The 21,617-nt window shown below is 41.0% G+C and overlaps 1 protein-coding gene across 6 annotated transcripts in view; it reads left to right on the top strand.

Moving 5' to 3' along the window:
- MYO9A (myosin IXA) overlaps positions 1-21,617 on the top strand; it is a 496,830-nt gene that overhangs the window by 390,733 nt on the left and 84,480 nt on the right. For 5 of the 6 annotated variants that reach the window (XM_054041538.1, XM_054041540.1, XM_054041537.1 and 2 more), the window contains 4 exons: positions 1,601-1,742; positions 4,683-4,878; positions 10,706-10,825; positions 20,969-21,044. In XM_054041538.1, coding sequence (XP_053897513.1) covers positions 1,601-1,742; positions 4,683-4,878; positions 10,706-10,825; positions 20,969-21,044 — 534 coding nt within the window. The remainder of the gene's footprint in view (positions 1-1,600; positions 1,743-4,682; positions 4,879-10,705; positions 10,826-20,968; positions 21,045-21,617) is intronic. The other variant, XM_054041539.1, reaches the window with a different exon arrangement.

The following is a 21,617-nucleotide window of genomic DNA, read 5'->3' as shown; positions in this document are numbered from 1 at the left end:
GCTACAGCCACAGGAGGGGTTCTCCCATCGCTGTCATTAATCCGCCTCCCCAAGAGGCAATATCTAGAAGAATTCTTCTATCGATTTAGTGCTGTCTATGCTGGTGGTTAGGTTGGCTTAGTGACATCTTTCAGAGGTGTCCACACCCCTGAGAGACATAGCTATTCCGATGTAACTTTTCAGTATAGACCAGCCATTAGTTAATTTGGCTCAACTTCCCAGGTAGACAAACTCTCAAACTTGTGGAAATTTTGGCCTAAATCCTCTGAATGTAATTTTCTAGGCTCATGGGCAAGAAGTTTCCAGTAGGATCCACTGGCAAAGTTCCTACTTAATAATTCTGTTGGTGGCAGGTGGGGAGGGTTTATTCCCTTCTCTAGAATAAACCACAAGCCTGCTCTCAAACCTGGTGGCTCCCTAGTGACCTACAGTGGGCCCCCCAGTACCAGGGCAGTGCAGCTCCATTGCATCTGTGCTTTCAAGGGCCGTCCCCAACCCTCTTTTCCCAATGACCCTAGGGAGTCCTGCAGTAAAAGTGAATACAGCAGTAAGCTTGTATTAACTTTTCCAAGGACTTTCTCCAGAGCCTCAGAGGGGGTGAAGGATTTCCCAACCTGCCGAGGCTCCGCAGCCTGTCTCAGAATGGAACCCCAGACCCACAGAGCACCGCCAGAGGCCCCAGAAAGTTGGGAAGACAGTACCACAAAGACACATGATTCCCTCCATGTAAGAAGTGAAAGATCTGCCTGCTGAGGGTTTCCCCATACAGAGATATGGAGGAGAGCAGTCCAGGGCAGTGTATTTTTAACCACAGATTAATTTGAATTTTATTTTTTTAAAAGATAGAATTTTAATTCAGTTTTTGATAAAGCTTTAAAATATGGACAAAGGCCCTTTCAACTGCAAGCAATTAATACACAAAGTTCAAGTTGCAGTGAATTGACATTTTGCTGTGAAAAAGCCATGGGCTTCATTCTTCTGTCCATTTATACTAGTGTACATCAGGAGTAACTTCACTGAAATCAATAATATTGGTGTAGAACTGGTGTGGGGTGAAATTGGGCCCTGTGATTTTATTTACACACCTCTGTGAACTTTTTTTAAAATGCCCTCTTACTGAGACCTGTAAAAAAGCTTAAATATTGAAGTTATGTATGCAGCTAAAATAGGCCATTTCTAGAGGGGTGAATATGCCATATACTCGTGTGCTGTGCATTTTGAGTCACAAGGCTGAAGACAAATATATCTGACCTCTAGATAACTGTAGGTATCTAAATAATCATGCTACTATGAATATATTATTACAAATAGTTATGTGCATGACTACACTTTTGCAATTGATTCATTCTAGACCCAGTTAGCTGTACTAGATATCTGCAGTTGGAAGCTTCATCAAATGTATATAGTATGTATTTAAATACAGGTGTATGTTAGCATACATATGTTGCCAAATGCAGCTCAGTACTGGGTATAATATCTGTAAGCGCAGAGAAGAGAAAAGCAGAATGTTCCCTATTACAATTTATGGTCTGTCAACAAGGGTGTGTTGTTTTTTTCTTTGACTTCACAGCTGCCTTCATTTTTTCCCCCTTTTATCCAGTTTTCCACAAGCCACAAACCAAACACTACTGGACAAGTTTAAGCGTCAGCATGAGGGGAATTCTTACATTGAATTTCCAGCCGTGATGGAGCCTGCTTTTATCATAAACCACTATGCTGGAAAAGTGAAATACGGAGTGAAGGTCAGTCACCACAGCTGTTCACTAGCACTTATTTCAGTTAAAATGCATTCTAGCTATGACTGGGTACCCGTTGCCCAAGACTGCAGTGTGGATGAGTAAAAATTAACTCCGATTTATTGTCTGCTAGAGTTCAGATAAGATTTTTTGTATAGCAGCAATGGTCTGAATGTAAAACCACGGCACGTTGCTGAACTAGGTGTCGGTGTGAAGGAGGTAGGCACAAATAGGGAATGTCAGGCTGCCTGGAGTGGCTCCCAAGCATGGGTGCCAACTTCAAGGCAGACTGTCAGGAAATAAGGCACAAACCCCAAATTGGTTGTGTGTTCTATAATTAGATTTCACCAACCAAGTAACAAACGTGAACTCCTCAGACACTGTAACAGCCTTACCATGGAATTGCACGCAGTCCCCTAGGCTAGGGCTTTCTGGTCTAACCTTACCACCACCAGGCAAGCCTGCCTCTGTGATTAGATGGTCCCTTACACCAAAAATCACAACATTCAGGTTACTCCCAGTCCCAAAGGACTAATCACTTGCCCCAGGTCAATTGTACCTAGGGTTGCCAACCCTCCAGGATTGTCCTGGAGTCTCCAGGAATTGAAGATTAATCTTTAATTAAAGATTTTCATATGATTAAACCTCCAGGAATACATCCAACCAAAATTGGCAACCCTCATTGTACCCTTGATATTTCACTGGAGACAACACTTGCAGCCAGTCCTTTAATAAACTAGCTAACGATTTATTAACTAGGAAAAGGAAATAAGAGTTCTTTATGAGCTTAAAGTGGGTAATTCCCACAAATGAGTTTCAGCCTTAGATTCAAAAAGATAATAGAAACTTCAGTAATAAGCAAACTCCGTATGTCCTGTAGGGCTAACCCAGACAAAACAGCTGGGGGGTGGGAGGGCAGGCTTTTGCTTATGCCTAGTGATTCTGGTCCCTTTAGAGTCCAAGCAGCAAGAAGAACCCAGTTTCTCCTTGTCAGGGATTTTTATGTCCTTCTCCCTAGAGCCCAAGCTGATGGGAGGAATGTGCAGGTCTCTTCTTCCTGGAGGGGGTGAAGAGTTCAGTTAACAAAGTCTTTGTTCTTTTAATGTCTCACCATGGCTCATTTGGTTTCAAAGATTTTTGTCGTTAGGCAGGACCCAACATCTTCTGAAGGAAGCCAGCATTTGAATTAGAGAAGGCTTCTTTCCTGTTTGATGAATGGTTACAGAGGTTTACGATGCAAACATTTGCTATTGCCTTATAACATGGGGTACAGATAAGTGAGATTAATGCATGCAGAATCCTACAAATTATTCATAAAGTCTAAACACCAAACACATTCTTACAACTCTAATATCTAGCTCAGCAATACTAACATACAGGTGAGCCAGACTGGTTTCCAGCTGTGCATTTTGTCAGTGTTCAGTGAGGCCTTGGCATGAGCTGGCACCTGGTCTGCCAGCATCACAGGTGGCAAAGGATTTATACAGTTTATTGTGGATGAAAGTGTAAAGTTTCAAACAATGTTTTTAATAAATTTAAAATGACAGTAATCAGAACCTTTTAAACATAAGCATAGCCCAACAGAGCAGCCACACCACCTTTCTGTATGGTCACGCTCCTTGTACTGCTTCTTCCCACTCATACTCTTGGTTGTCTTCCATTTTGTGTCCTGGGTAGCTTTCCACTCCAAACGTGCAAGGACTTACATACATGCTTAGCTGTACACACTATATTTCATTGGGGCCTAAGATTGCACATTCAACAGGATTACTCAGTGCATAAAACTAAGCAGGTGCATAAATCTTCACAGATTTGGGGCCATAGATTATAAATTCTTTGGGACAATAACTGGGATTTGTATTTTTCTGTATGGTGCCCATCTTGCTTAGCATCACATACATCAGCAGTTCTAAACCTTTTCCATACTGGGACTCTCATCCTAACTAGCCAAGATCCCTCCCCCCTTAGTAACTGGTAACCTGTTCACTAGCCCTCCAGTTGGAATAGATGATAATATTCAAAGTTGTCTAACAGTATTATGGCACTGCAAGGGAAATTGCTTTGAATTCTTGCAAAGAAACCCAGGTATACAGTGCAGTGTGGACGCCGAATCATGGGCTTGGATACACTGAGTCCACAAGCCCAGATCCCACAGACCTGAGCTTATTGTATAGTGCAGACATATCCACAGACAGCCTTTGAAACACCAAAAGATACAATTTGCACTATGTTTCTTGTTGCAACTTCCTCTCCAAGTTCCTTGTGTAAAGCTCTAAATTGATAGCTGCCAAGTTAAAATAATTATTCTGCTGGAGAAATGCCCTGTAAACTTAGTTAACTGACACAAACTCGGTGCAAACTGAGTGCCTGTGTATAGAATTAACTTGGATTTGTGTGGCATCACCAGGGTTTGGGGGTCATGGTTTCTCCAGATTACAGACAGTATATTGTTTATGGCTCATATACTAGCAATACAAGACCAAATGCATTTTCTTTGCCTTTAGCCATTTTACTATTAAATAACTACGACTGGGATTTTCGCAGGTGTCTAAGGGAGTTAGGAGTCCAGCTCCCTGAGGCATGTTTAAAAAATCTCATGCTAATTATTTTAAACTTGACCCCATTGACATTCATGTAATTAAAAGTATTGGTCCAGATCCTCCTGACAGCTGTTTGGCACCTGGCCCAGCTCGTGTGGGAGACTACCTAGGTGCTATAGTGTTTAACAATGTACCAAAAAATCACATTAAAAGAGTATTAAGTTTGTGGAGTCAAGCACCAGCTTTTAAAATGTCTGTTTTATTAGAAGTGTGTTGGACTGAGAATTTTCATTAAATTGTCTTGCTTTTGAAAGCTATCACATGCAGAAGAACAGCGAGGACAGTATAAATAAAAAGTTGTCATATTACAAGAATAGTCAAGCCCTCCTTTTTTCTTTCTCGCTAGGATTTCCGGGAGAAAAACACAGATCATATGCGGCCAGACATTGTAGCTCTCCTAAGAAGCAGCAAGAACGCCTTTATCTGTGGGATGATAGGGATTGATCCAGTGGCTGTGTTCCGCTGGGCAGCCCTCAGAGCTTTTTTCAGGGCTGTGGTTGGTTTTAGGGAGGCTGGAAAACGATACATTGAGAAGAAAACTGGTGAGTAACATATTGGCATCCCACCTCTGTACATCTTTGAATCTTAACTATATATAATACATACACAATATGTCCCTGACATCTGATTTCAGTATGATTAAAATGTTATCGTATCTAATTTACACATATGCTCCTCTTCTTAATAATGTGTCCAAAAATGGGTGAATTGAATGGCTAGATTTCTGAGTAAAGAAGTATGTGGTACTTTACATGTCGAATAACAAATGCAATGGAGCCTTAGCAATTTACGTTGAAGGATTTTCATTGTGATGTTGTTTTACCTTTTCTGTAGGATTCATTCTTAAGGAAATGTGCATGATTTAAATGGAAGCTTAAAATTATGAAGCAAAAAAGGGAATACTTTGATTCTTTAACTCATATTTCTTTCATTGTTAACATAAAGTCTGAAAACACAGAAATAGGACTCTGCTCTGTAATTTTTCGGACTGTTCACCCTTTAAGCTGAAAGAGAGATTGTTCTCCTGTCTAGCACAAATTCATAGCTGTGCGGTCAGCTAGAATGACCTACCCTCCCTCATGCAGAACAGGGAGGTCCGTAAATTAAATGAAAGTAATGGTGCATCATCATGCTGTGGCAGGCAATACTTGGCTGTGCTTGTAGAACATTTCTCTGCATAAAGCTATTCCTGAACGGCAGGTACAAGCTATTACTATTAATTTCTGGGCACAAGAGGGCTTGAAATTCACAACAAAGCTAGAACATCAGCAGGGAAATGTCAGTACAAAGTTAAAATTAAGCATAGAATCATTCTGTTGATTTCTAGCTTGAAATGTTAATAGATTTGCATTAATAGAGTGAACGAATCAAGGAAAAATCATATAATTGTGAAAATACACCCATTTAGAATAAGTTTCTTTGCTTAGTAAGAATAACATCAGACCCTTGGGTCAAATCCCAAGAATAACAAGAAACAAAACCAGCCTTCAGCTGTTCAGAAGAGTGAGAAAAAGCCAGCCCTAGACAGAATAATTGGAAAGACACTTTTGACAAATGAACCTGAGACTTTTCTTGTATATCAGTACAAAGTTGAGATTGTGAAAATTCTATGATGACCATTGTAATGCTGGGAGGTAGAGGGGAGAGAAGTTTCACTTGTAAAGCTCCCATCACGCATTGCATGAGAGTTGCAGTTTTCTTGAGACCTTGTGCCTAGGGGAGGGGGGAGAAAATCCCTAGAAATCTAGTTCTTTGAAGAGATGTTCCTGCCTTTCCCTCATATTTTGTGGGGTGTGTTTTGTTGTTTCTTTTTTAAATCTTGCTGATTCACGAATCCCAGCTGGATAGCTGTCTGAGCAATAGAGTGCTCTCCAAGGAAGAAAAATAATAAAAATGCTAACTCGCTGGCAGCAAGAGCTATTGCCAACCCTGCCCTGCTAATTTCAAGCCCTGCTTCACCCTCTGTCTTCTGTAGTCACATCTGCCATGTTAGTGTCCCTAGCAGTTAGCTTTCTGATTTCTCACTTTTTAGATTGGATCAGCAACTGACTAAAATTAGTCATATCAAAGAAAATCGGTGAGGTTTTCAGACAATTCTGGGATTTTTTTTTTCTTATGTCAGGATTAATTAGTATATGGTTTCAGTTGAAAAAGCTTCTTAACCTCTTTCAGGATACAGTCCTGTAGTCCAATCCGTCCTGTGCCCTTTGCGTGACCACTCAAAAATGTCTCACTCCATTTTGTTTTGTCCCTTGTAACATTTATTCTTCAGATAAAATAATTCCATTGATATTAAGAAGACAGTGTAAGCCTTAAACTCCTTGACTGCCCAAAATCATTTGCATCTTAATTTTTCCAAGGGACACGTTTTAAAAATGTTATCAAATAATGATTGAAGTAGTTTGAGAAATAATGATGACAAACGTGCCAACTTTAAGAAAGCAGAACTAAAGAAAGAGTTCACTTAAATCCAGATTATTTCCAGTATTAACAGTAAGATGTGGTTTAAAGCATCTGTGTGGAGGAAATGTCACAATCAGTTATCTTATCATACATATGTAGTCAATAAGTTATCCAGTATACACTAGCATTGCTATCACTTATTACATAGGGTAGCAAAGAACTTTCACATGGCAGCAGAAGCAGCACCAGTCATTCAGTTTATATTGCATAGATAGTTAGTATGAAGAATAAATGATAATGTGGGCTAGTGCATTTTACATTTTTATCCATTTTTTTGGAGTTACATTATTTAGGTATGTAACTATTGCTAATAGAAAAATATATTGCTAATAGGTACAGCATGTTATGGGACCCTGATCTCAGCTGGGGCCTATAGGCATTTTCCTAATATGAAGTGATGCTAGACCCTACAGTTAAACTGTAGTGTCAATGTTCTTTCCTGGGGAGGGAGTAGTTGCCTAGTATCCTTGTGCCCATTGTTACAATTGCTAACACTAGGAACTAATTAATGTCTTTCCCTCCATATGTGAAGTAAATCTCCCTTTGCCAAGAATACTTTTATACATAGAAGTTTTCTTTTCTAAAAACATACACCTCTACCCCGATATAACGCTGTCCTCAAGAGCCAAAAAATCTTACTGCGTTATAGGTGGAACCGCATTATATCGAACTTGCTTTGATCCGCCAGAGTGCGCAGCCCCACCCTCCCGGAGCACTGCTTTACCGCGTTATATCCGAATTCGTGTTATATCGGGTCGCGTTATATCGAGGTAGAGTTATACCTACAGCAACTATTCTCTGGGAATTGTTCAAGGAGCCACTCAAATTTTAGGCCCTAAAGTTTACCTATCCTAAAATAGCACATATTTCTAAGGATTGAATATGTTTTGGGGTTTTTTTAACCAAAACTTCCTAGCTTTTAATTAGCATGAGCTGAATGCATCTGGTGCAGCCGGAGTTGGAACTCATGATACAATAAAGATTTGCTAATGCCCCCCTCCCACACACACATATATTAATACCTAGTTAACACCCCCACACTAGCACACATACTGCTCAGTTTTAAACATTGTTAAGAAAAGCCTTAGGGTGTCTTAGGGGTTGTCTACACTTACCGGAGGATTGACGCTGTGGTGATTGATGCATCAGCGGTTGATTTAGCAAGTCCGCTAAATTGACCGCTGATCGCTCTCTTTCTGACTCCAGTACTCCACCTGATGGAGAAAAGTAAGGGGAGTCGACGGAAGAGCAGCTCCCATCGATGTCGCGTAGTGTGGATCCTGCGGTAAGTAGATCTAAGCTATGTCGATTTGAGTTACGCTATTCACGTAACTCAAATTGTGTAGCTTAGATTGACTTTTCCCTTTAGTGTAGACAAGGCCTTATAAACTCCCTGGTAGCCCTATCTGACCTGGCTGTGATCAATCAGAAGGTACAGTTGCAAAGCAGTTTTAAAGGATGTCTGAAAAAGCTGCATATTTTCTTTAGAGCTTATTTTTTTTCAGTGTTTTTAGGCCAAAAGTCTATATGCTTTCCTTTTTCCTGTCTGAAGGCCTATTTGAGTTATGCTAACCATACAAAAATCTCAATCCTATGTGCAGTAGGCTTTCCAAAACCCAGTTTGTTTTTTTCTTTCCTTCATTCTGTATCTTTCTTTCCTTGTGCCATTGGTGTCCTGAAGCAGTGTGAACATTTCTGTGCTCTGCTTTCAATAGAATTAGTGTTGGATAAATGAATATATTCTTCACCGCTACCTTTAGGAGCTTTTCTTTTCTTACTGCACTTGTTATTTCTTGTAGTGTAGCTTTTAGTGATGTTGTGTTTATAACTGTGAGATATGTAGAAGCAGAGCAATGTAACTGTCTGAATTTTGTTGGATATGTTTCTCTTCTGGCCCAAGAGGTGTTTCTTACAGTGCTGCCAACTCTTTTCAAATTAAAAACTTAGAGATCAGATTGGGTAAAATATCGATAGTTGAGGGGGGAGCTCTTTGAATTGCTTGTTTTATAATTGAGCTTTCTCTGTGGGATAACAAGAAACTGAAGTTAAATTCTAAAAGAAAAGCTCACATTTGGATTTGATTTTCTTGAATCAAAATGAACTTGATTAAAGGCACATTGTCAAGTTTTTAGGAAGTAAATTTGTCTGATTTTTTTGTAATCTAATGGCAAATATCCTCTAGATCAGTGGTTCTCAACCCGCGGCCCGTGGACCACTTGTGGCCCAATCAGCACACAGCTGTGGCCCATGTGACATCCTCAGGGCCACAGAAGGAATATTGGATGTGGCCCACAACGATAAATAGGTTGAGAACCACTGCTCTAGATTAATTTATTCCACATAAAACATAATAATGAATGCCTCGTTGCTGACAAATTTAAAAAGAAAAGTCTCTGTTTTGAGATGATTTACACAAATCCAGTGATGGAAGCCAGTCATCCACAGCTTCCTCTTTGGTTTTCTCTGTTTTGAGCAAGTTGGATGTGAACATAGATCCTAGCTCTGATAAAGGATTTATGTTTCTGACTTTATGCTCTCATGCTCCCTCTGATGGCTCTGCAATAGCATTCAACTAACAAGCACTATTCCCAGTGCTGTGCCCATTGCTGCTGACATAAATGATGATGCTGGTTTGCAAGCAGTGAAGCAAGCAAAAGAAAGCCATGCTGACTTTTGTTGAATTAGCAATGTTATAAACCAAAAAAGAAGAAAACGAATGTTTGCTGAATAGAAAAAGGCAAAAATGGTGGTTAAAAAAAAAATTGGTCTTCAGGCTTCCAAATGGGCAGTACAAAAATGGTGTTACTAACATTGGAAAAACAATAGTTGACAGTGTTCCTCTAAAGTGTTCAGATCAGTCTTTGCTGATAGTTTAAAGCATCAATCTTGAATGCTAGGCATAATATATCATGCTGACATAAGGTAACTTCAGTGCCTCATTACTCCTCAAATGAAGCATGACATGTCCCACAGTAATTCCCTTTTAGATGGTAAGGTGGAAGGCGCTTCCTATTTACAGCGTAATACCTGTATAACTTTTATTCCAAGTTGCATTTATTATGAAATTATCAGAGAATTATCCTGTATGCCCACACATAGATGTCCACCGTAACTTCTGACACCAACTCCCAGATTCTGTCTGTCAGCTAACCTCAGTATGTCTGAAATCTCCCCATTTCTCAGCCCTAAGGAAGGCTAAGCGTACCTCCTCTCCCCTTCCCTATGTAGAGTAACTCCTGTTTCAATTTAAATTGCAAATATCTGGCTAAAATAGGGGTAACAGTGTGTGGAGCAGGTCAGAATTTGAGGTGGCTGTGCTTGTGAACATATGGGTGAGGAGTTCTGAAATCAGTAACCAACCTCGGCTGAACTGAAGCAGAAGGATTTATTGTACTGTAGCTAATAAAAGTAGAGATTTGCATAATCACTACTTTTTAAAGGTTACCTTGCAGTGATTATCCAGATGATTGTGCTCTGGCCAATCAAAGTGCTGGAATTTATATACTATTCAGTTCACAAGAAATAACCCTATAGCCACCATGCAAATCAGACCCCCCTCAGTCAGAGTGTAAGGAAATGTGTAACTGTGAGTGGATGCCTGCAGAGATGTGGGTCAGTACATTTGCAGTGTCCTTGGACTCTGGACTGAGATAATTATGTCCATGACTGTGTGTGATGTGTCATGATACTGTGTCGTGAGGGAAATGAAGTAAACCTGTGTCAATGCTATGCATTTTCATAACTGCTGCAAATAGCCTAGTTATGGTCCATAAACAGAAAGTGCGACTTTTGAACAATTCTTGTATTACATGGGCAGTTGGCAGCATTGTTCTTTACTCTTTCCTGATTTCTGCTTATATAATCTTTCTCTTCTCTCCATTTTTTGTTTTTATTTTGCTTCCCAAGGGCATGATGATGCAGTGCCATGTGCGGTTTTGAAAAGTGTGGATAGTTTTAGCTTTCTACATCACCCAGTCCATCAGAGGAGCTTAGAGATCCTGCAGAGATGCAAGGAGGAGAAGTACAGTAAGGCTCCATATCCCACCATCCTCTCTGACATGACACTCACATATCAGGAAATGGAAACCAGGAGCATTCTGGGTAGCAAGAGGGGAAAGAAACATGCAAAGAAACTTCCAGTGCAACCCAATGAGAGCATCATAATCAATTGCAGGAAACCTTAAGGAAAGGATTTTAGCCTTTTCCTACTAGAAATTCTTAGCTAGGGTTTTGTTCTACAGAGATCTGGAATAGACTCGCTGGATCACCTATTCTTGTTAACGAGTTGTAAAAAAAAAAAAAAAATCCAGTATATATCCATGTTTGTTTAATTATACGTGGAACCATTTTACTAATGGCTTCACAGGTTGCTCTCCTAAATAAGACCGTATTCTGAAGTTAGTAACACTTTTCATGCCATTAATTTTTAGTGTTACTACTATCATACCTAAAGCAAGCTTAGAGCACTTCAGAACCAGTAGGAATATTTCTAGTGTGAGTTAATATAGCTAGGATTTTACTTCAAGCTTTCTTCAGGATTCAGTCCCTTTCTTTTTTTATTACAGCTTTATTTATATGTCATACTTTAAAAATAACTGTGTTTGGAGAAAGTGCCTATGTTGTTTCAAAGGCTTTCATTTAAATATGAGGAAATGTTATGCTAGAAGACCCCTTTACAGAACGGGTGGGCAGAGATGCGCTTGGTCTCCATTTCCTTGTCCTTACTCCTCTGTTTGTTACATAATAAACTAGTCCTGCATGAACAAACAGGCCTTTCTGCCTGTACTACTAATTACTATGGCTGGACTCCTATTGTAGGAGGAGAAGGGAGTCCAGCAGCATGGAACATAACATCACCTGCCACAAAGAATAGCGCATGGAGATTCAGTGTTATAACAATGTAAAGGGCCTGCCGCAAGATGCCACAATACTAGTTCACTCTTTAAACTGCTCTGTATATCATTTCACTTTAAAGTTCAGATGCGCATTCAGTTGCAAGCGCTTCAAAAAAGGAACATGCAATAGTGTAATGTCAAGATTTGCTTTGTTTCCTGTGGAGAGGTGATCAAGCTTTAAAGGTGAATTAAAACAATTAAATATTTTTGGTGTCTGTATTTACAGAAGGCTTAAGTCTTGTGCCATCGTGTTCCTTCTTCATTTTGTATAAATAAAGTTTACAGAGATGGAGCATTACTGTAAACAAGTCTTAATAAAGGCACACTTTCCACCTAAAACGTAGACTTTAAAATGACTGTAAGATGTGCCTAAACAGAACGTCAAAAGGCTTGTTTCCACATTGTAGAAATATGCATGGTAAGTACAGTACTTTTGTGTTAGCACTTCAGAAAGATGTGCTTGACTTTAGAAGTCTCTAAATAGACTTCTTCCATGTGCTCCCTGCAATGTCTAGCACTGGGAAAGTTAAGGAAGGGTTTTCATTCTTAAAGTAGGCCTTGTCTACACTAGACTATTTTCCTTAATTTTCCACCACCAATGGGAAATCTTAAGAAAAAGTCTAATGTAGACATAGCCTCTAGAATTTCACAGTCAATAGATATACTTCTAAGTAACACTTACAGATAATTACATAGCTCTCAATAGTTTATTTCTAGTGTAAGAAAAGCAATTGGAATCCAGTTTAAGATTTGCAAGTTAGTTTAGCTATATGAGCAGGTTGTTTATGGTTTGTTAAAAAACGGGGGAAAAACCCATACAGCACAGAATATTTTTTAACTATGACCTATAATTCAGTGTAAAAATAATATGATGCAAGTTTATTATGGTCAAGCCCAACAGTGTTAAACTTCAATTCATTCTTGCCACTGGCGAAGCCTTGTAATCCTTTTCCCTGTAAGAAATCCATCTTTGGTTGAGAAGGTGGAACATGTGATCTCTGTTACAGTTGCTGATGTTTTGTGACTTGGCCAAAAGCAGATGGTCTGGCAAACAAGTAGTTCATGCAGATTAGCTGCTTCTGTATTTGGGTCTCTTGCATATCCCTATACAGTGTGTGCTGCCATTGGTCAGTTCCTAGAACTTTTTTTTAAAAATAGTTAGAGTCCAAACACATTTAATTATTTGATGCTTGGGGGTTAGATTTTGCTGGATTCATTCAGTTGCTAGCCTTGAGGCATGTATTCCCAAATTTTAGAAGAGCCTCTATGCTTACCAGTGGTACTACTTGGACTTGGCTTTTCCTGGAAGTTAAATAAAATTACATCCTCTCGATTTCTGAAAAATTGATTGGTAGAAACGTCTTTGTTTTGAATTGTAAGCATCAGTTTCAATCACAAGTATAAATTAAAAAAGTTATTTAACCAGTGGATTAGTTAGTGAATCCAAATTCCCCTAGGGTGGTAATATCACTTACTGTTCTAGCTATTTGGCCAAGTTACTAATGGTCACCTTTTCATTGGTTACTTAATCACTTCAGTGATTATACCTAGTATATTTCTGTTGATTTGTCAGTATTCCATAACAGAAAAGCAGGGATGCTTCAATGTCTTAACAAGTTAATCACAAAGAATAATAGAGCTTCATGCTCTGTTTTGAAGGGAATTATGAAACAAAAATTATTGCACAGTGTGACATGCACTGTGCTTAGCTGTCTCTGAGTCAAAGGCAGGAGCTCTGTTGGTTAATGTTCCTATATAATGAATAGAAAGTATATTGTCCACAATTCTTCCCAAAAGCATAAAAATATAGACATTAGACATAGAAAAGACCAATTAGACAAATCCGTCCACGCTTGAAAGGACTAGCGTTGAAGTAGGAGGGAAGTGAGTTTTAGAGAACAGAGTCATATTTATGACCACAGTTTAGGTTAGCTGTTCAATCTGCATCTGCCCTGTGAATGGAGAAGCATCCAAGTTCCTGATCCTTTGTTTGGAGAGTAATTGTTTATACAATTCATGAATAAATTTTCCTTGGTCAGAGTATTTGGTGGCAGGTGGAGGGGAGCACAAGTAAATCAACGGGTTAAATTAAAAATAACTATCCTTTGTTCCCAAAAGCCTCTCTGTTCCCCACACAGTAGAAACAGCACTGCACTAAGACTACAGCTTTACCTAGTATTGTGGGGGGATGTAGAGCTCTTTAAGCATTTGCTCTTCATCTGGTAATATGTAGACAAGTTTTTAATGAATTACTGCAGCAGTCATTTCTTAATTCAGCTTGCACTCATCTCATATGTAATTTATTTTTACAATTGCAAGTGACAAATCTTTGGATTAATAGACTGCCTGGAGTATGTGATACTGACTAGACACCTATTATATAAGCTCCAGTGTAGTTTTAAGTTGATCCTCGAATAAAAATGTTTCTTTTCCTGATTTATGTAAGACCAAGCTACAGCACTATTTTGGTACAATCTTATCTTCATAATTTCAGCATCTCATAAAATATTCCACTCCTGTGGATATTACATTTCTGGTAATTGTAATCTTATCATTCTCGTTTTAAGTTCATGCTGCAGTCATAGGATAAACAAATCACTAAAAAAACCAAAATCAGTATTCCAATGAAAGTTCACTGTTCAAAAGAGACCCACTGGTTATGAAAGATTCCAACCAAAATGGAATAAAATAGATTAAAGATTTTCTCCATATGTTTATGGGGAAAAATCAAGACATTTATACCATACATCAAGTGAGAACCCAGTCAGTGGACATCAAGATATTATCCGCTTAATTAATAAAGTAAATAAATAATTTAAAGTTGATCTATGGGCCTTCAGTACTGTAAACATGGTAACATACGCAGCCTGCTGTCCTGCAGGGTTGACACTGTCCTTAGGCAAATTTCCATCTACTGACAGTTAGTTCCTTGTCAGTTTTGGACAGGGTAAAATCATAGTAAATCTGTAAACATCTTTGGAGATTTAAGAACGTGTTGCAATCAATGGCAAACATATAGTAAAGATACTACAAGAAAAGGGTGAGGTGCACTCATAATTGATTTAAAAGGCTGTTTGTGTTGCATCACTTTTTCCAGTATCCTACATGTGAACACCTTGTTGGACAATAAGATTCAGTCACGCAGCAGGGATCTGGGAGAGAAAAATACCTGTGTATCATGTTCTATTATAAAAGCACCAGTCCACCCATTTCCCATGTCTCCTATAATTTCATACTGGAAGCATGGCACAGATGCCTGAGTTGTCTTCCAGCTCTGTCTCTTCCAGCCCTTCTCTGCAGAAGCGAGAAGAAAGTAAGAACCTCAAGAGAGAAGAAGAAAAGTCGAGGAAGGCTCTGTGTCCCAGATGTTGGTGTGTGTGTTTGAAGGTCTCTGGCAGTATTCCCTCCCCTTTGCCTGCCTCTCACATCTCAGATCTTAGGTTTGCTCTGGAAGCCAGAACCAGAGCTCCATTTCTCAGGAGGAAGTTGCTGTTGCTGTACATCCCTGCAAATTGCAGTTCTCCGATGCTGATCTATCCTTGCTTTCCACCCCCTGTCCATTTCAGAGCAAGACGAGCTACAGTGTGACGTGTTTTCTTTGCCTTGTGCTGAAGAGGCTTATTCCACATCTCACTACTGATAACAGTTGCAATTTAAGCCCTTGCACTTCGCCTGGTTGGAGCAAGATTGAGTCCTGTAGGCAGGAATTTATGAATCTAAGGCCTGCTGGAGCGCTGCCGGTGAATACTGGATCTCTGATTCCTGCTCTAAGGAAATGGAGCTGGACCTTCCTTGCCCTGGAAACCACTCTCTTTCTCATGTTTCTTTATGGGGAGAAGTCTGCAGAGTTTGCTTTTCCTGGCACAACTGGAACTGTTCATTCTGTCTTCCAGTCCATGTTCTTTAACCCTTTGGAGCCCCACTGCAAGTGGATTTACCAAAAAGCAACCTCTGGGCCCAAGCCCTCCAATCTCAGACAGGAAGTGGACAGCCAGTTCTATCTCTGGGGATCCCCTCCTGGAAGGAGGCTGTGTAGCTATAGATTGACCTCAATTCTGAAAAGGGGGACCCTGAACTAGAGGGTAACTTCCTCTCTCTCATAATAGCTGAATTCCCCAATCTCCTGTCTCCTCACCTCTCTGAATCTAAATGCCATACTGAGGGTAATGCTTTTGGGAGTGCACTAAATAAGAAACGTCTCCTCCATTCTGTCATCTTGGGTTTGACCAAAAGGAATGGGGAAGAAGTGGGCTGGCATTTGACTGTTCCCAGAGCTGCAGTGAAACGGTCTTTTCAGGTGATTGCAGTGTTGTAGCCGTATGGTCCCAGGGTACGAGAGTGACAAGGTAGGTGAGGTAATATCTTTTTCCCCTGAATATATGCCCCCATGGGTGCTCCACCTGGGATGTGTGTGTGACCATTCGCTAACGATCACAGACTGCAAAGTAGTGCTTTCAGGCTCACGCCTGCAAGGAGTAACACCTCATGCTCTAAATAAGTGGATATAGGGATGCATGAGCCTACTGCCACTTAGGCTTTTCAGCCGCCTGTGGCTTGGGACGGGGTCTTCTTCAGTTAGCTGTATTCAGCTTCCCACCTTTCTTTCACCTCATGAAAGTTTTTAGTTTCTCAATTATGTACTTTACCTTTATTTTATTTTCACTATATTTCATTTAGCATGATTTTTGTGCTTCTGGAGTGGGGCTTCCCCCCCTACTCCTTGACCTTTGTGCCTGAGCACAATCTGCTTTGCCTAAGACCTCAGGGTTTAAGTCCTGCCAGACTTGCCATAGGTCTTTTCCCCACAGTGACAGACATTCAAGTTGCCTGTGGTGTTTGGGGGACTCACACTTTGAGGGCATGTGGAAGGTCTATCTGGAGTTTAAAGGTAGGTCCAGAGAAGATAGGGACATTAGACTAAAACTCCTGTTAATGGAATGTGCTCTAGCTCTGGAAGGGTCCACTTCCCATCCTGTCCCTCCACCGGTACATCGGCCTCAACATCGCAGGCTGCTTCAGTCACCCATCTAACACTATCTGCACCCATGGAGACAAAGACGTTAAAGAGAAGAAGGCATTCCTCCCTACCAGAGAAACGATGAAAAGGGGTAGGTCACCCCATAAGACCCACTCTCGGGAGACCTCACATCCCTTAAAGGGTACCGTAAAGGCTCTGACTGAGTCTGGTACTGAGGCATTGGTGCCATGTAAGGAGCCTTGTATTGATAAGCCCTTTTCCAGAACGCCTACTGCAGCAGCACTACCTGATCCCTCATGGCATACATCCCTCAGTACAGGTTTCTTACCCTAGCTCTGAAGTAAGACAGGACTCTGCATCCACCTCATACTGCAGTAGTCTCCATCTCACCAGTCCACAGTTCCACCTCCAGTACCAACCCAAGCCTCGACTATAAACTACTAGAGCCCTCTGGCTCCTTCCAGATTTTTGTCTTCTGAGGATCTCCTCATTTTGGATTGACCTGAATCTCCATTGCTACGGAGATTTATCAGAGCCTCTGCACTGGTACCATCCAGACAGTTGCAAGCCAAAATCTGCCTAAGCCTTCAGCTGTCTTGCACCAGCCATGTTACTTGAGACATCTCAATTTAGCTCCAAAGATGGTTTATTGGGCTCTGAGTTCTCGGTATGAGAATCCATTCCGCATCAATCAGCCAGTTCACTGCAATTTCCCCCTGCTTTGGAGATTGAATAGCCCACTGAAGTTCATCCAATAAAGGTTATTACCTCACCCACCTTGTTTCTCTTCAGGTGAGTCATCGTAGTTAACACTTCCATCCATGTTTTCTCTTTGCCTTCCTTATGAACGCTATTGTGTTTCCCTGGGCTACACGTAAGCTGCACTAACAAGAGGGCTGATTTAGCTATCTAAGAGGCAAAAACATTCTGGTTTTGTGTCCAAGCATAGAACATAGATCTGAGAAGATTCCCAAATAGGTAGCCACTGACCTAAGTCAGTATCTAACTTATCTGCACATTTTTAGTCTCCACCCAGTTTACTTCCTGTCTTTGAGAGACATCATGTGATCGTTCCTGATTTGCAGCACAATAAATGGCATTGACAGCATCAGTGTCTTTGGTGATGGAATACCAAACCACATGTAAAAATCAAGTTGGCCGCTCTCTTCTTCACAGAAATTAAACTCTTTCGAGAAGATCTGACGAAAGCCAATATGCAGCTTTCTGAGACCTGAAAATGCCCTCCAAACATCCCAGATCTGACCCCTTTGGCTGTAAGTGGACGTTCTTCTTTTGACCAGCACCACCCTACAGGGGCGGCGAGTTATAAGGGCCCATGGTGCCCCCATGCTCCAGCAAATTTAGGGCCTGGGGGCCTGGCTCCACCAACGTTCAAGGCTGGGTCTCTCCCCCAGCCCTGCCTGCCGCCCCTGTGTGCCTCCCCCAGAGTATCCCTGCCTGTGCCCTGGGCAGCTGACAGCTGCCCTGCTGCTCCGTGCTGTGCTCCCTTGCTGGCCCTAATCCAAACTCCTTATCCACAGCCCTGATCTGCCCCAGAGCCTGCACCTCCAGCCAGAGCCCTCACACACACACCCTGCATCCCAACCCTCTGCCCCAGCCCTGAGCCCCCTCCTGCACAGTGAACCCCTCATCCACGACCCCACGCCACAGCCCTCACCCATGCACCCCAATCCTCTGACCTAACCCTGAGCCCCTCCCATACATCCAACCCCCCTCATCCCCAGCCAGAGCCCTCATTCCACCCGCGCACACACACACACATGCAGTATAGGGAAACTGTTAAACACTTACTGTTTCCAGTCCATTTTTACATTTTAAAAAATATAGGCTTACAAGGCAGGTGGGGGGAGAGGGGGCGGGACTTGGACCCATTCTGGGCACTACCAAAGATTATACAAACCTGCCACCCCCGCAAACCTATCTGATCTCTTCATTTTATCATAGGAATTTCTTTTGTCCCAGAAGGTCTCTTTCTCATGCTTTTCCTTCCAGACATTCAATCCAAGAGGAGTTAGAGAGGATGATGATGGGCGATCACTCGTTACCAAGTATGGTCATCTTCCATGGGAGTTATGGGTCCTCAGGTGGCTAATAAGGCCACTCCTTGAACCACAAGTTCTGTTACAATGAGGGCAGATGTTTTCAGGCTCAGCAGGAGGCTGTTGACCATGACTGGAGACCTGTCTCTCCTTTCTCTCCTCCTTAGAGAGGATATGTTTTGTGGGGCATGAGAAAGGAATTTGGGGACAGTGTCATCTCCCTTTTCCTTTTATTCACTTGATTCTGTGAAAACTCTAATGGAAGTAGACAAAAATGAGTTTCTGAAGTGATTGTTGTTCTCAACCTGTAGACCTAACTGTAGGACAGTTTTGCATGCATCCAGAGTGGCTGGATCTGTCCATCAGAGTCCCTTTTGCCAATTCTGACAGCCTCAAACTGTCTGAATTGGCAAAAGAGGCTGAACATGTCTCAGAGTGGGATGCACCAGGGCGGTTGTGACCTGTTTTGAGTAATGTTGGAAGCTATCGACTTAAAAAACTCGCAATCAGATTTGGATTGTTTTTTTTTTAAATGTTTTCCAAGAGGACTACAGGAGGACATTGTTACACTTCAGCACATTTTAAAATCTCTATGGGTTGGCTTTAATGAGAACCTCCAAGTGAGCCCCTAGAGGGTCCCAGGACTCTTTTAGCATAGCTGTACTGGCTCCCTCAGGATCTGTGAGGTAGGATCTCAGAGCTTGTTACTTAGGTAAAAAGCAACAGAGGGTCCTGTGGCACCTTTAAGACTAACAGAAGTACTGGGAGCATAAGCTTTCGTGGGTAAGAACCTCACTTCGGTTCTTACCCACGAAAGCTTATGCTCCCAATACTTCTGTTAGTCTTAAAGGTGCCACAGGACCCTCTGTTGCTTTTTACAGATTCAGACTAACACGGCTACCCCTCTGATACTTGTTACGTAGGTGTATCTTTTGCAAAGCCCAAAGTAAAAGTTATACAGGCTTCCCTAACTGGCCTCAAATGTGGTGTGCTGCTACAGGTTTTAACAAGTTTCCCCCTCTCTCTCATAGGAGAAGTAAGTATTCCTTCCACATGCTCACCTTTTAAGAAGACGCATTTAGTATGAATGTTATCTCAGCCGGACCGGGAATATGAGACTTCATTCCACTGACCCCAGACTAACTCTTTTTTTTTTTTTTTTTAAAGAGAAGGTAGTGTTGCATTTCCTTCTATGTTTTACTACAAAAGACAATTTAGGCTTTCTTTTTTTCTTAGAGTTTCCCCTCCCCCTCATTTTGGAGAATTCAGGGCAAAGGAATACACACTTGCTGAATGTTACATGAATTCTAAAACATTTCTTGGTTCACACTACAGATTTCAGACAGCTAAGAAATTACTTATCTGTTTTCATGATTAGATGAAAAGGTTGTAAATTCTCTAAATATCAGTTGCTGGATGGATAAAAAATATATTTCGTTGCCTGCAAGCAGTTATATCTTTCCTTTATTTCTGTTAATTTCATTTGCACCCAAAACATTTCCACTTCTTGGACAGACACAGTTGAACCATCTGCCATTAAAATCTAGAAAGCTGCTACAATATACTCTCCTCACACGTTTATCAGTCCTTGAAAATTGAACCTATAAGTATCAGAGGGTTCCGTTTTGGCAGAAAATAAGATTACTCCCTACAGCATACTGCTTACTATGTCAGTGTATATTCATTTGTTAGGAAGGGGAACAAGCAGTGACATACAACAAGAAACAATTACTGGTAATTGTAGTAATCTAGCTATTTCTCTCTCTCTCTATCCCAACCAATTCCCTTCTTGATGGAGTGATTGACTATTATCTTTCTATATTTTTCATGTTACTGCTTTGAAGTGTTTTGACTGACAGGAAGCAGGTGAACTGGTACCTTTATATCAGTCATGACTGATTGTTAGTTTTCCTCCCACCTTGCTTTCTAATAGTGGAAAGTACACCATTGACAAATTGTTCACGTGTCGTATTGGCGGGTGCTGGGGGAAGAGGCAGATTAGAGTGAACAGACTTGCTAGTATGTCTCCTTGACAAAGAACATGATAGACGTTAGTAGTCAGTTGATATTTCAGCAGCCATGGCTCCTTCATAAACCCCTTTCTTTGTATTCCCAGCATGTGCCAGAACAAATACATATTGTCCTTTTTCATTTGCAGCCAACAAAAAGCTGTTGCTGCTCTAATTTTCTCCTTGTAAAGAGGGATGTAACAACTCTTGTTGATATGCTTCCATAGGTATTACTCGGAAAAGCCCAAGAACACCCCTTTCAGATCTTCAGGGAGTTAACACCATCAATGAGAGAACCCAGCGGTAAGTCTACTCTTCACATTAGCTGGTAAAGATAATTTCAGAGGGGATAATTTTTTTGTACTGTTGCAAAACCACCCTGTGAATGTTTCTCCCAGGCTAACTTTGTCTTTTGCCCTCGGTTCGTTCTTGCTTTGCCCTTGTCACATCATCCTATCCAAATGTCTTTGGACCCGGTTTGATAATAGCAATTGGAGAAAAGTTTCTTTCTACATGGAATCCTGTAATTGTAAGTGGCAAGGATTTTAGAAGTTGATTTATAAGGAAGTGTGTGCTATAAACTGAAGTAATATTATAGGGAAATAGTCAAGGTTGTCCACCCTTAACATTCACATGATTGTGTTTGTTATAGGTATAGAGGTCAGAATTCATCCACAGTTCTTCTTTGGGGGCGGGGGGAAAGGAATTGCATGTTTTATAATACACAGAAGTATGCATCTGTGATGTGATAGGAACAAGGTCCCATGGCACACTTTGGTTTGTGCTCCCAAAGAATTGTGCGGGTTTGTAGTGTTGAGTTTCAAACATCTGCAGATATGTTTGCAGATGCATTTGTTCAGGGAATGTCAAAGGAAT

Source organism: Malaclemys terrapin, chromosome 10 (genome assembly GCF_027887155.1).
Source record: "Malaclemys terrapin pileata isolate rMalTer1 chromosome 10, rMalTer1.hap1, whole genome shotgun sequence".
Lineage (NCBI taxonomy): Eukaryota > Metazoa > Chordata > Testudines > Emydidae > Malaclemys > Malaclemys terrapin.
The sequence above is the reverse complement of the archived record's forward strand: the minus strand, read 5'-3'. Positions and strand labels throughout refer to the sequence as shown.